The 14720-nt window shown below is 50.1% G+C and overlaps 1 protein-coding gene across 1 annotated transcript in view; it reads left to right on the top strand.

Annotated features, from left to right (window-relative positions):
* The window catches only part of LOC130125980 (AT-rich interactive domain-containing protein 1B-like), a 218005-nt gene that overhangs the window by 4028 nt on the left and 199257 nt on the right, over nucleotides 1-14720 (top strand). Inside the window, 1 exon segment of the mRNA XM_056295355.1 lies at nucleotides 1199-1402. Within this exon segment, the coding sequence (XP_056151330.1) occupies nucleotides 1199-1402 (204 nt within the window).

Below are 14720 nucleotides of genomic sequence, written 5' to 3'. Positions count from 1 at the left end.
GAATACAAACTGCTTCGCCGACACGCACATGCCTCAGTGGACACAACCGGTTTAATGCCGGAGCGTAACCGTCCGCACGTAAAACCCGGCGAATAAAGTGCCGCCGTCCCCAGGACATGTCTTCTCCATATTAGGCGCGGCAATATGAAGCCGGGGCAATTTCTGCTCCGCGCGCTAGATGAGGCGATATTGAGTTTGGGGAAAGTGAGGAAGCTGTTGAGGGAGACAGGGATGGCAAGAGAGCGGGAGATGTGTGTGTGTGTGTGTGTGTGTGTGTGTGGGTGTGGAACAGAATGTCATAAATCACATATGATCCCAGGAGGTGGAGGGAAGGGAGCGAGCGAAAGAGAAGATAGGAGAACTTCACATTATCTGCCCGGCGGACAGACAAACACTCCGCTTTGGGTGATGGATTAGCATTAGCCCCCGCGCAGTCTACCGGAACTTTCCGTCAGCTTTAAGAGACCCCAAACAGACCCTTAAAAAGTCTCCAGAATACTTAAAAAGGATTATATTGCCCCTGACGGTTTCTTTTGTAAGATTATTTTTTTAAAATGTTTTGACAGTTAAAAAGAAAAAAGAAAAAAATGAACCCAAGTTGTCGCATTGGAAAGCATGTTGCTTGATGGCCATGCAGCCCCCCCAAAGGATTCAAACACAAAAAGTCTTTATAGCTCATCCACTGTTTGCATCCAGTGATCCCCTCACCCATTTGGGGGGGTGGCCATATCTGCAATTTCTTTTGTTGTTGTTTTTTTCCATTATACCTTATCTTTCCTGAAACGCTCTTCGGGTTGTGTTTATGTGCTTTTGTGCGAGCACCTCCCCTATACTGCCTTCTCCTTGAGAATGACCAGTGTGCACCCCTGCCATCAGTTTCCTTGCTGCCATCCTTTTTCCAGAGTTTAGCCCACAGTAGTCTGCCACTTACAACAGCAACAGCAGTTCGAGGCTGCAGTGGAAAGAAAAACACCATGCGAGACTCACATGGTAGCGCCCCCAAGATTAACGCTCAAACTTAACCTATGACCTCATCGTTCCCTTGGCGTTTTGTTACGCCAAGATCAGGCGGTAGTAATGAAACAAGAGGAGTGTCTGATGGTAAAGCAACCAGTCAGGAGGTGGAGGGTTGCTTTGTGCGTGAGTCTCTTGGGTGGGGTGAAGTAACAGGAGCCCTCTTATTTTCTCTTCTGCTCAGGTGGCCTCCATGGACTTCATGGCCATGAAGCGTTCCCAGCTCTACGGCATGGCCAACAACCCCTACGTCGCGCCCCAGCAGGCCGGCGGTGGGCCTTACCCTCCGACCCAGCCATACACATCACCTGCGCCGCACCGATACCCAATGGGCATGCAGGGGAGGGGCCAAGTAGGCATGGGCGGGATGCAGTATCCTCAACAACAGGTATGTAAATTAGCCAAAATGTGTGTGTGTGTGTGTGTGTGTGTGTGTGTGTGTGTGTGTGTGTGTGTGTGTGTGCACGTGGGCGTGCGTGTGCATACTTGATCCAGTGTGACTTGACTAAATCCTCTCTGTGGTGCCATTCCAGATATTGTAGCTGGTATCATAAACAGTATTGCAGTGGGGTGTTTGTCTCTCATCGTGCACATTTTCCAGTGATTTTTCCCTGAAGGCTCGGCATGTTCCATTCGAGATGGAGCCTAAAATGCCAGGGAGCACAACTCGTACCCTGGCATGTGGTAGTGTCACCTCCCCTCATCACTCAGTTCCCCACGGACTGGCACTAGAATGAAAACAGATTTGATGCTGGGTGTGTATGAGTGTGTGAGTTTGTTTGATTGCATATTTGATTGTGTGTGATGAGCGGCAGTAGTGGAGCGCTCTGTGTGTAGTAAACATGGGAACAGCACGGCCAACAGACGTCACAGTCTCTCAGTGCAGTACAATAGGCCTGTGTTAGAGACAATGGCACTTCTGTCTGCTTTATTGAGTCTTAAGTAAATCCCATTTGGACTGGATGGGAGTGTGTGAGCATGTGCCGCTGTTGCCGCTGCCGCTGCGTGTGTGTCTGTGTGTGTGTGTGTGTGTGTGTGTGTGTGTGTGTGTGTGTGTCTGTGTCTGTGTCTGTGTGTGTGTGTGACTTTAAATATCTGCAATTATGGGAATGAAGTCTCTTGTGTTACTGGCATAACTTTAGCACCATCTCTGTGAGTGGATGGCAACTGGGCTCCATTGGTGGAGTTCAGAGCGAAACAACAGCACTGGGTGCCAAAGCAAGCCAGGCTATTCTGGGCCCAGAGAGAGAGAGAGAGAAAGGGAGAGAGAGAGAAAGGGAGAGAGAGTCCTCCTGTCACTGCCTGCTATATTTAGTCAGCGTGGTCTGTTGGTCTCGGCTTGGATGCCTCTCTCTCTGGGGTGAGCTCCCACACACAGCAAGGCCAGAGAGAGAGAGAGAGAGAGAGAGAGAGAGAGAGAGAGAGAGAGAGAGCGAGAGAGCGAGAGAGACAGAAAAATGGAGAGACAGATGGACTGACAGAATGACTTTGTCTTTCCCCGAGTGTATCGTGGTGCAAGTGTACGTTCAGTGCACTCAGACAATGCACCCCCCCACCCCCAACCCCACACACACACCTATTTCCCGTTGTTACATTAAGAATAACCCATTCCCTTTGTATGGTAATGAGATCTTTTGGCGTGAGTCATTTCTTATAAACTGTCCCGTTCCTATTTTCAACATCATTAACTCCTTTTAAACTCACTGTTTTGTTGATTCACACCTCAGCGCTCCTCCGTCCTAGACGTGCCGGGGGGAGCCGAGGGGGAGGCCGCGTCACCCGTGCTGCGGCTTATCCCTGCCTCCGGCGCGTTCAGATGATGTCAGCGCACTCCCCCCAGTGCCGAGGGGGGGGGGGGGGTTTGGTACATAAAAATAAACTGAGCCGGCAGGACACGCAAAGCCGCCGTCCACGTCCCGGGGCATTGTATGATAACTCCGACACGCAGGAGGAGAAACGGCGCCGGGCTCCTTGGGCGTATTACATAGGGGAGCGCGCGGCGCTCCGGAGAGTAATTAGTTCAAATAGAATTACTTGTTCTCCCTGGCTACGGCCATGGGAGCGGCGCTTCTAAAGTTTCTAATTATCTGGCGCTCGCTTTAAAAGCAGCCCCATCACGCCGTCTGTCTGCGGACGGTGAAATCTAGCTCGCAGTAATGAGTTCGGAAGAGGTGGCGTAATTCCACACACTCAGATGAGCGTAATGAGTCTCACCAGCAGAAAGGCGGTCAGCGGTCTGGGCGGGGGCGCAAGAAAAGGGAGATCCGTCTTCACAAGTCGTTTGATTTGGGTATTGGGTCTGAGAATCTTACTCTTCTTAAAACTAGAGGAAGAAGAAAATACGTCTGCCAGCGGGATAAGGTTAATTTATTCGCGTGTAACTCGAATCATCTTAAATGATCTTAAGTGCTGAAAGGGTTTTCTCGAGACATGTGGCATTTTCTTGATACTGGTTGACTGACAGACCCTGCCCCCTCCTCGCCAGGGTACGGGGGATTGGCTCTTGGAAACAATTGTGCAATTAAATCATCCAACCGGCGGCATTTCTTTCCACTTAGGTGTCAAACCTGAGTATGAAACAAACACTCGTTAGATGGATTTGCTGCTGTGTGTCTGCGGGAGGGAGCATGTGTGTGTGTGTGTGTGTGTGTGTGTGTGTGTGTGTGTGTGTGTGTGTGTGTGTGTGTGTGGAGGGGCGGATGGGGCTGGAGGTTGGTTAGTTCTTTTCAGGTGGGCTGACAAGCTGATAGGGTAATAGGCCTTTTCACTCCCTTTCTTTGTCTTAACTGTTAATTAACCTTAAAAGTCTCACTCGACCACCACGGGCATCACCTGTTCGAATCCCGGTGTTACCTGCGGCTTGGTGGGGCATCCCTACAGACACCATTGGCCGTGTCTGCGGGTGGGAAGCTGGATGCGGGTGTGTGTCCTGGTCGCTGCACTAGCTCCTCCTCTGGTCGGTCGGGGCGCCTGTTCGGGGGGGGGGGAACTGGGGGGAATAGCGTGATCCTCCCACGCGCTACTACGTCCGCCTGGTGAAACTCCTCACTGTCAGGTGAAAAGAAGCGGCTGGTGACTCCACATGTATTGGAGGAGGCGTGTGGTACTCTGCAGCCCTCCCTGGATTGGCAGAGGGGGTGGAGCAGCAGCCGGGACGGCTCGGAGCGGTGGGGTAATTGGCCGGATACAAATGGGGAGGAAATCCCCCCCCAAAAAACGAGTCTCACTCAAGATCAGGTGCCTAGATCAGTTTCGACCTTCTTTTTTTTTTCCGTCTTCCAATTGTACCCGGCCAATTACCCCACTCTACCGAGCCGTCCCGGTCACTTCCCCAGCCCCCTCTCCTGATCCGGAGAGGGCTGCAGACTACCACACGCCTCCTCCGATACATGTGGAGTCACCAGCCACTTCTTTTCACCTGACAGTGAGGAGTTTCGCCAGGGGGACGTAGCGTGTGGGAGGATCACGCTATTCCCCCCAGTTCCCCCTCCCCCCCAAACAGGTGCCCTGACCGGCCAGAGGAGGCGCTAGTGCAGTGACCAGGACACATACCCACATCCAGCTTCCCACCCGCAGATACGGCCAATTGTATCTGTAGGGATGCCTGACCAAGCCGGAAGTAACACAGGGATTCGAACCGGTGAACCCCGTGTTGGTAGGCAACAGAATAGACCGCCGCGCCACCCGGGCGCCCCAATTTCAACCTCTTCTCTGCCGTTGCAACAGCAGGTGATTGGAGGTGATGTAAGACACAGCACATGATCCCCCATAATGCATTGCACTTAGGGCAGAGAGCACGGTGTGTCGCAGCCAGTCATGCTGGGTTGTTGCTAGGCAATCTGACGTCAGCTGCAGTGTGTGCGCACACAGATCTCGGTGATTTCCCAGGGAGTATATCTTTGTGTGTGTGTGTGTGTGTGTGTGTGTGTGTGTGTGCATGTGGCATGTGTTCATTGAAATGAGCTGTGGAACAAAGCAGCATCTTTGACTTAATTTCCTCATAATTAAACCAAAGCAAGCAATGAATGACTAATGCTGATAACACACATGTGTAACACACGTGTGTGTTTTAGGTTTGAGAAGGACTGACCTCAGTCCTCGATGGAACAATTACACTGTAACCAGATAAAAGTCACCTATATGACAGTTTGTCAGTGTGTCTGAGTCTGTGTCTGAGTCTGTGTGTGTGTGTGTGTGTGTGTGTGTGTGTGTGTGTGTGTGTGTGTGTGTTTGCGCGCGCGTGCGTGTGCGTGTGTGTGCAGCTTTGTTTGGGTAATGGGTACATCTGCATGTGTGTGTGTGATGGGGGCATTGTGTACCAGCAGGCCTCAGGAGGCCCGCTGAACCGCTATCCCAGGTTCAGCTGTCCTTCCTCAGGGAACTTTCTTAACCTCCCTAGAATACAGCCTGGACCTTTGGCGCCATGATGGCAAGGTTGCTCACTCACACACACACACACACACACACACACACACACACACACACACACACACACACACACACACACACACACACACACACTATTTGTATTTGCTACCATACACATTTGAACATGCGTGCACACTCCCATGCAAAAAAAAGTGTTTGCGTTTGTCCCCTCTCACTCGATGTATGAATACATGCATGCACACTTAGTTGTAGACCCGCACTTGCATCCTCACACATACCGACCCACAATGGGCAGTCACGTTGACGAGAACTTTTGCATGTGTGCTTACATGCAAGAGACTTTTGTATTTCAAGGAGAATGTAGACACGATCACACTTATTACACACACACGCGTGCGCACACACACACACACACACACACACACACACACACACACACACACACATATACATGTCACCCTATACTTATGGGGACCCCTAATTGACTACATTCACTCAATAGCCCTTAAACCTATCCTTAACCATCATAACTGCATGCCTAACCTTAACCCTTACCCTAATCTGAACCTTAACCTAATCCTAATTCTAAATTTAACCCTCAACCTAACCTTGCCCTTAACCTAATCCTAATTCTAACCTTAACCCTTACCCTAATCTGAACCTTAACCTAATCCTAATTCTAACCTTAACCCTCACCCTAACCTTACCCTTAACCTAATCCTAATTGTAACCTTAACCCTTACCCTAATCCTAATTCTAACCCTCACCCTAACCTAATCCTAATTCTAATTTTAACCCTCACCCTAACCTAATCCTAATTCTAACCTTCGCCCTCACCCTAACCTTACCCTTAACCTAATCTTAATTTTAACCTTTCCTTTACCCTAACCTTAACCTAATCCTAATTCTAATCTTAACCCCTACCCTAACTTTAACCTAATCCTGATTCTAACCTTAACCCTAAACCCAAATTCTAACCATAAATGAGACCCTTTTCCTCATGGGACCCATAAAATGTCCCCACTAGGTAGGGGGGTAAGGTTTTTCTATCCTGATGGAGACCAAATGTCCCCATTAGGATAGAACCCCCCCCACACACACACACACATACACCTCCAGGACATTACAAACTAACATTGCAGCTAGGCACCAGTTAGCAGACTGCTCAGTGCCTCTTGTTTGAATGCTGCCAGCGGGAGCAGACACAGGCCTGATCTCACCGGTCACGGCTTGGCTGCTGTAGCTGCTGCTGTGCACAAGCAAACAAGTCTCCAACGCGGCATTTGGTCTTGTCGCCATCACTGTACAAGTGTGTGCTTGTGTGTCAGAGATTGTGACACACTAAGTACATTTTTTTCATGTTTGTGTGTGCGTGCGTGTGTGTGCGCGCTTCCCTGAGTGCGGAGTCTGCAGGGACGGGGAGGCGACGATGGTGGGTGGCAGAAAATACTTAGCAACCAAAGGGAAAGAAGAAGAGAAGGAGGAAGTGGAGGAAGGCGGCGGTTTGTGCGTCTCAGGCATGACAGACGAAGGACGCGCCGGAGAGAGTGTTTGTTTTTTGGGAAGGGGAGTGGAGTTGAAAGCGAGAACCAAAAGGACACCGCCGCCAATTCCGAGCGTAATTTCCTGTGATGTCAAAGTTGGCAGTCGGAGAGGAAAAGGAGTTTGAAGGAAACATTAGTGTTTGATGTGAAAAGAGAGACAGAAGGGGGTGACGGAGAGAGAGAGGGATAGAAAAAGATTGCCTGCAAAACGAAAGAGAAGGATACGGGTGTGTGTGTGTGTGTGTGTGTGTGTGTGTGTGTGTGTGTGTGTGTGTGTGTGTGTGTGTGTGTGTGTGTGTGTGTGCGTGAACCAGAGTGCAGCCATTACCCGTGGCAGCTGTTCCCCACACACTGGGCCAACTTAATAGAAGCCAAGCGTTTAACGTTAAGTGGGAATGTGGCTAGCCTCTGTCTGTTCAGTCCATACCTACCACTCGTCCTCTTCCCCGAGCCCTTTGGCCTGTACCGGCCTCGGCTGTCAGCACTGATGTCTCGAAACCATTTCATCTTTTGCTTTTCTCCTTTATTTTTATGGTTGTTAGTAGAGATGAAGAAAGTAAGATGGGGGGGAAGAGAGAACGAAAGAAAGAAAGAGGAACAGAAAGGATTGGGCAATCATTCAGTATTGTTATCCAGCAACTGTCAGTGGTATTGCAGAGGGATGAAATTTGGATATTGTAATATTCCATCCATTCCGGCCGTTATCCGAACCGCTTATCCTGCTCTCAGGGTCGCGGGGATGCTGGAGCCTATCCCAGCAGTCATTGGGCGGCAGGCGGGGAGACACGCTGGACAGGCCGCCGGGCCATCACACGGGACCGACATACACACATTCATACTTAGGGACAATTTAGTACGGCTGATTCACCTGACCTGCATGTCTTTGGACTGTGGGAGGAAACCGGAGCCCCCGGAGGAAACCCACGCAGACACGGGGAGAACATGCAAACTCCACACAGAGGACGACCCGGGGCGACCCCCAAGGTTGGACTACCCCGGGGCTCGAACCCAGCACCTTCGTGCTGTGAGGCGACTGCACTAACCACTGCTCCACTGTACCGCCTGGATATTGCAATATTGTGACACACAATTTTGTTGTCTGAGTTGACGATAATGAGAAAGTGTTAAGCAAAAGTGTCTCAAAAAATGAGGTCTGAGGTCTCTGAAGGGAGTATAATTGGAATGCTATTTTATTTTGATTTCTTTTTAAAAAATGTCCCCCTTTTACTCCCCAGTTGTGTCTGGCTAATTACCCCACTCTTCTGAGCCGTCCCGGTCGCTGTTTCACCCCCTCAGCCGATCCGGGGAGGGCTTTAGACTACCACATGCCTCCTCCGATGCATGTGGAGTCACCAGCCGCTTCTTTTCACCTGACAGTGAGGAGTTTCACCAGGGGGACGTAGTGCGTGGGAGGATCACGCTATTCCCCCCAGTTCCCCCTCCCCCCCAAACAGGTGCCCCAACTGACCAGAGGCGGCGCTAGTGCAGCGACCAGAACACATACCCATATCCGGCTTCCCACCCGCAGACACGGCCAATTGTGTCTGTGGGGACGCCCGACCAAGCCAGAAGAAACATGGGGATTCATACCAGCGATCCCCATGTTGGTAGGCAACGGAATAGACCGCCACACCACCCGGATGCCCCCTAGCTAGTTTTATTTTCATATTAATTTTTTACGCTACCAAGCAGTTCAATGTGATGAACCTCAGCTGGAGTCTTAAACGTGGCATTTTTGCATTCGTAAGCAGGTATCGGTATATGTTTCAATGTGGTGTAAAATTCCCTATGGTTTTGGTGATAAGGATATTTGCCATGGGTGGGGTGGGTCTTGGGGCATAGTGGGTCTCAGAATCAGAATCAAGTGTATTGGCTACGTGGGTTTGCATAAACGGGGAATTTGACTCGGGTTGCGTGGCTCGCTCAGTGTACTCAACGTAGAACAATAACACTACAACACAATCTTCAGATACATATTCACATTCTGGGATGGGGATAATTTCCTGGTGAGACCTCTGCTGGTGTGGAGGACTCACAAATCACTGATGGTACAGTTGGTGCCCACTTAGAAACCCTAATGGCAGGCGTACCTGCCAACACACACACACACACACACACAAAAACCCCATCGTCTGCCTCGAGTATCATCTCGCGGGCTATTGACTGCAGGAAGTAAGATGGGTAATTTATGGCATCGATTGAGCTTGGGGGATTCCTTGTCGGTGGGGAGTGAGAGGGCCACTTGGAAGCACTTAGGGGCCCGGGTTGTCTTTGGGGTTAATGCAGCAAGCGCAGCTGTCTCTGACGGATGGCCGGGGAGCCCCCGTAAATCAGCCCCTCTGCCAGCAAAGATGAAAGGATGGAGGGGTAGGGAGGCGAGAGAGGGGCCCTGGCAACAGTGGCCACTCCCTTTTGAAGAGACCCAAGAAATAGTGAAGACTCACTCTTTAGATGTGTGTGTGTGTGTGTGAGAGAGAGAGAGAGAGAGAGAGAGAGAGAGAGAGAGAGAGAGAGAGAGAGAGAGAGAGAGAGAGAGAGAGAGAGAGAGAGAGAGAGAGAGAGAGAGAGAGAGAGAGAAAGAGAGAGAGAGATGCTCTTTCATACCCTCTCTCTCCATCTCTCTTCTCCTTCACAACCTAGATCTCCTCCCCATCCCTACCCTTGGGACCCTTGGCATTTCCAGCTCACAATTAAAGAAGACATTAAGAGAGAGAAAATGGGGGGAGGTGGGGAGACAAGGATATAGAAGGGCTGATTAATTAAGGGTTCCTCTCTGGCTGCAGAATAGATGAAGTTTCAGGATCAATTAATTAGCACGCTAGCCTACGCACGTCAATGGTTCTAATAGCCTGCTCTCATTTGTAACTTTTATTACCCTTGCTGCTCTTGAGAGGCTCCCAGCCAATCAGAATCAGCGGTGGAGAGGGTGCTACATTACCATTAGTTGGCTCTGAGCGAGAACCCCTCCCCCTTTTGCTCACCAACTGAAGTGATGCCATCTATTATGTTAACACAGATATATATGCATAACATGTGGATATATCATCGCGCCGTACAGCATAACATGCATAACATTTGCTTACTGCTTCTTTTTCTTTGAGCAACAGCAAGACCAAATACAAATCCTGCAGAATGCTGAATGGAACCGTAAACCAAGAATAATAAGCTCCGACCTTATTTTCACTATAATGAATTATTATAATGCAGCTTGTTGGGAGGTTCTGTCGGTTGGAGTTTGCACTTGCAGCACACGCAGCCTCGCTCTTACCATTCACAAACCCAGCTGTTCCTTATTCTGGGCTGTGTTTTCGTTTTTCTTTTCTTTTCTTCTTTTTTTTTTTGAGGGACAAAAGCGCTCATTCACCCACTTTAAGTGATGTAGTATAGCACTCAGTCTCAGTTTCAGGAATGCAGAGCGCAATGTAAAACATCACATGAAGCTTTATTTCCCGGAGAATCCGACTCAGCTGTGTGTGTGTGTGTGTGTGTGTGTGTGTGTGTGTGTGTGTGGAGCGCCTCTGTGCATGTCAATTGATGAGTTAAAAGAGAAGAGGTGTGGGGTTGAAGATGATGGTTATAAAGCAGAAGGAGATAGGAGAGCGGGCGAGAGAGAGAGAGAGAGAGAGAGAGAGAGAGAGAGAGAGAGAGAGGGATGCTTTACATCTCTGCCTGGTTACAAGGGGATTAGCTGCTGCTCTAACTGAGCTCGCTGAGAATTTATCTTTATTTTCATCCAGATTAGAGGTAGATATTTGCACAGGTCACGGATCATTTGAGGAGGAAGGAAATGAAGAGATGTGACACACGCTCCTCTCTGTAAAACAGATCTGAAGCAAAGGAAAGCGGCTCGGCTGAGGCGCTCCAGCCGTTCAGTCCGTGTTGGGGAAGAGAAAGTGCTCGTCGCTCCCTGTTATTCACAGGCCAGCCACGCTGTATACAGTGAAACTGTTCCCCCTTTACGACAACACCGTTACGGATGACGACCACTTCACAACCCCAACGACACCCGCACACGGTGACGGCCGACGGGGTTGTAAACATGCCAAATCTGCGTCGGCCGCCTTCGTGTTTGGCAAAAAGCACCTTGAGGGTCTTTTAATGCTGCACCATTTGACATCATCAGCAGCCAGCAGTGTCTATACAGGACAGTGCAGCGGGCCTGGTTATGTACCCGGTTTGAGCTCCCCCATTTTAATGCTGACCGCTAATGGCGAACCAGCATGCTCCAACCGTCGAGGTGCGGTAAGTCCACCTCGCGCGTATGTAATTGAAATGGCTCCCACTTAGTGTTTCAGCTTGTCATCTCAGTGTGAAGGGGAACATGAGCCACACCGCCATGTTCTGAAAGGACAGCCGTTAGGAGGTTCTGGGTTGCTATTCTGTGATATTTGATTGTGATGGATTGCGGCGTTTAGATGTGTCACAGACCACTACAATTTTCCAAATTGGGAAAAATCCTCTCTTGTTTCTGCCCATGTAATGACGCTTTTAGCGTCGGTTCCTTTCCATCTGTTTGGAATAAGCATGAGGTAGACCAACCGCTTGGTAGCCCTTTGCCTCTGGCTGCACTGTGCAGCATGGGGCTGTTTGCAGCATGGACGGAGTCGGGCTTCTGTGTTAAGCGGGGTGAGGAGGTTTAAAGGAGACAACACTCTCTTTAAATCTCCGTCTCTCTCTCTTCCTCTTTGTCTCTCTGTCTCTTATCCTCTATCTCCGGAATAGCCCCTCAAGGATTCTGGGACTAGGGCGTCCAGGTGGCGTGGCGGTCTATTCTGTTGCCTACCAACAAGAGGATCGCCAGTTCGAGTCCCAGTGTTGCCTCCAGCTTGGTCAGGCGTCCCTATCTGCGGGTGGGAAGCCGGATGTGGGTATGCATCCTGGTCGCTGCACTAGCGCCTCCTCTGGTTGGTTGGGGCGCCTGTTCGGGGGGGGGGGATAGCGTGATCCTCCCATGCGCTACGTCCCCCTGGTGAAACTCCTCACTGTCAGGTGAAAAGAAGCGGCTGGCAACTCCACATGTATCGGAGGAGGCGTGCGGTAGTCTGCAGCCCTCCCCGGGTTGGCGGAGGGGATGGAGCAGCGGCCGGAAATGGCTCAGAAGAGTGGGGTTATTGCCCGGATACAACTGGGGACAAAAAGGGGGATACCCCCCCACCAAAAATTCCCCCACAGTGTTTCCCCCTAGAAATGTTCTATTAATGGGCTTTGGTGGTGAAGTGTGAGTATGTTGTCGACCGGCGGAGGGGGGGGGGCAATGTTGTCAAAATGTTTGCCCTTTCACGTCCTCTATCCCGTTTTGTTGTGATACCAAGGTTACTGCTAAACTTTTGTTACACCACACGTAATTCCCCTTCGCTGTGGTAATTATCGCCGCTGTTGGGCCAAAGCCGCGTATCTGCGACGGGGAAGTTCTGTAACCGACATTACGTTTTCATGGGTTTGGTGAAACACTTGTCATGTCCAAGGAAATCGAGGCACTCACAAGCATTAAAAGGGGGTCCACGCTGGTACTGTAGGGGTACATTATGTATTGGGCTAGTATACATTGTGCAGTAACAGGACTATCAACAAACTAGCAGACGTGTGGTTTTGACCCGGCGGCTGTGTCACGACCTCTATAAAAAAGCCCATGCGGCGGAAATACGAGCGGCCTCGTTCTGCGGCGGGTCGCCGTTCAACTCGATGGACCTTCCGACCGTGTGGCGCGTAAAGCGGCCGTGAGGTAAACAGAACGGCACATTTGTAAACGTGACATTTGAAGATGTTTTGTTTTTTCCGGGATGTACTTTATCGATCCCCGTGGGGAAATTCATCCTCTGCATTTAACCCATGCCAACACGCGCAGCGGGCAGCCACCGCCGTGCAGCACCCGGCGCCCAGCTCCAGCTCGTCGTCTTCACACGCAGGAGTATTAACCCTAACACGCATGTCTTTTGGTGGTGGGACGGGGAGAACATGCAGACTCCACACAGAGAGGACCTGGGGTTCGAACCCAGGACCTTCTTGCTGTGAGGCAACAGCGCTAACCACTGGGCCACCGTGCCGCCCATGTCGTAATCACTGTGTTATAAGCCATCCACCGCGGTCCGGCCAACACCAAAATACCACAGTGCCAGACAGGGTGTGACATCTGCGCTGTCAACACTGCTGCAACTCACTTGGATGCATTTATTATGGGACAAAGTCACATTTCATGAGCGAAATAATCGTCAGAGAGCTAAAGATTATTCGATTTTGAAATTTTTATTCTACGGTTCAGTATTATGAACTTCTGTTGCGTGTACGTATTCAACATTTCACTGAAAATTAAGACATTTATCGTCACGTTTCCCTGATCGGGAGGTGGAGGGTGGGGGTTCGTACTAGGTGGTACTCACAAAAATGCTACGGTAGGGGAAACTCCGCACGGCCCGGTTCCTTCGGTACAAGCCAGCAGGGCAGTGAGGCCATTTTCACCCCCGTGAAGTGCATCTGCTTTACTTATTTTCCTCAGTTCTTTAACCCCCCCCCCCCGTGTCTCCCCTTCTCTGTCATTCTTGGCCTCAGATTAGGGTCAGGAGTTTAGTGGGGGAGGAAAAAAAAATCAGAATCAGTGGCACGGGGCCCAGAGCCTCACTCAGAAAAAAAAAAAGAAAAGAAAGGCTGTTCACACACATTACAGCACGTTAACCTGCCCTGCTCTGCCTCTCCAAATGTCTCCATTCCAGCTTCGCCCGTAACAACACCTCCTCCGCCAGCTGCACCGCCAGCCAGCAATAAGAGGCCTATCACAGGGAGACCGAGCAGCTTCTGTTTTATTTTCTTATTCCTTTCTTTCTTTCTTCCCCCCCCCCCTCCACTGATTGAAGTGAGCAGAAACCGGGGGGGGGGGGGTCCGTCAGTGCTCAGAGGGGACTCTATGATGAACATATATAAATGCGGCGGAGCATCGCCTCGCTCGATCAATCAATGACATGCTATCTGCTCACTTTCCCTCGCCGTATCGCGGCGTGAATGCGATGCTGATGATATCACTTGGTTGATAAGTCACAGTCTGAGAAGAGGCGGCCGAGAGTGTCTCATGAAGAAAAAAAAAGAAAAATGAAAAGAATATTTGTAATAGTATGGAGAAGCTCTACCCTTACCAATGCCACAATCACAAGTAGGTTACCGTGTGGTCAGTTGTATTCCAGTGGCGCTATACTATAGCCACGCTGCCGCGATGCTCAAGAGGCTAATTCAGTTCAGAAGTGACACACTTCACTCTGCCATACTTGTGTGCTATTAAGCGTCATTATGGTGTACGGCACTTCAACTAATCATCTCCGTTCTTTACTAAGTGATATCTATTTAAGTGAATTGGCTAAAAGTTGCAATTTTGCAACAAAACAAACAAAAAAAAGGGCCTTCTTAACAAATGTTCCCCACAACTCCTGAAATCCTGGTCTTATGTGCGCCTCGCGACTGGGGTAATAATAAGTTTGCATGAAATGCTGTGGTCCGGTGGTACGTGACAATATTTTAGCTGTGTTAATACCACTAATTCTTCATAGAGAGTGGGGGAAAAGTCGCATAGTCTGGCGCTCTGGAATTGGGAAAATTAACATTTAAATAGTCCCTTAATATGTGTATGTAATGTGTTGGAAGCCAAATGTAAGTGTGCGAGTGGTTTAACGAGCAAGACGGCATTGCCCAGTGTCGCTGTGTTCTCCACAGGGGAGAGCGTCTCAGTCGGGGAGCCGGGTTCACAATAAACTACTGATTCATTAGGTCCACGCCTCAAATGTGCCTCCA

Source organism: Lampris incognitus, chromosome 16 (genome assembly GCF_029633865.1).
Source record: "Lampris incognitus isolate fLamInc1 chromosome 16, fLamInc1.hap2, whole genome shotgun sequence".
NCBI classification, from domain to species: Eukaryota; Metazoa; Chordata; class Actinopteri; order Lampriformes; family Lampridae; genus Lampris; species Lampris incognitus.
Note: the sequence above shows the minus strand (reverse complement) of the source record. Positions and strands in the feature narration are given on the sequence as shown.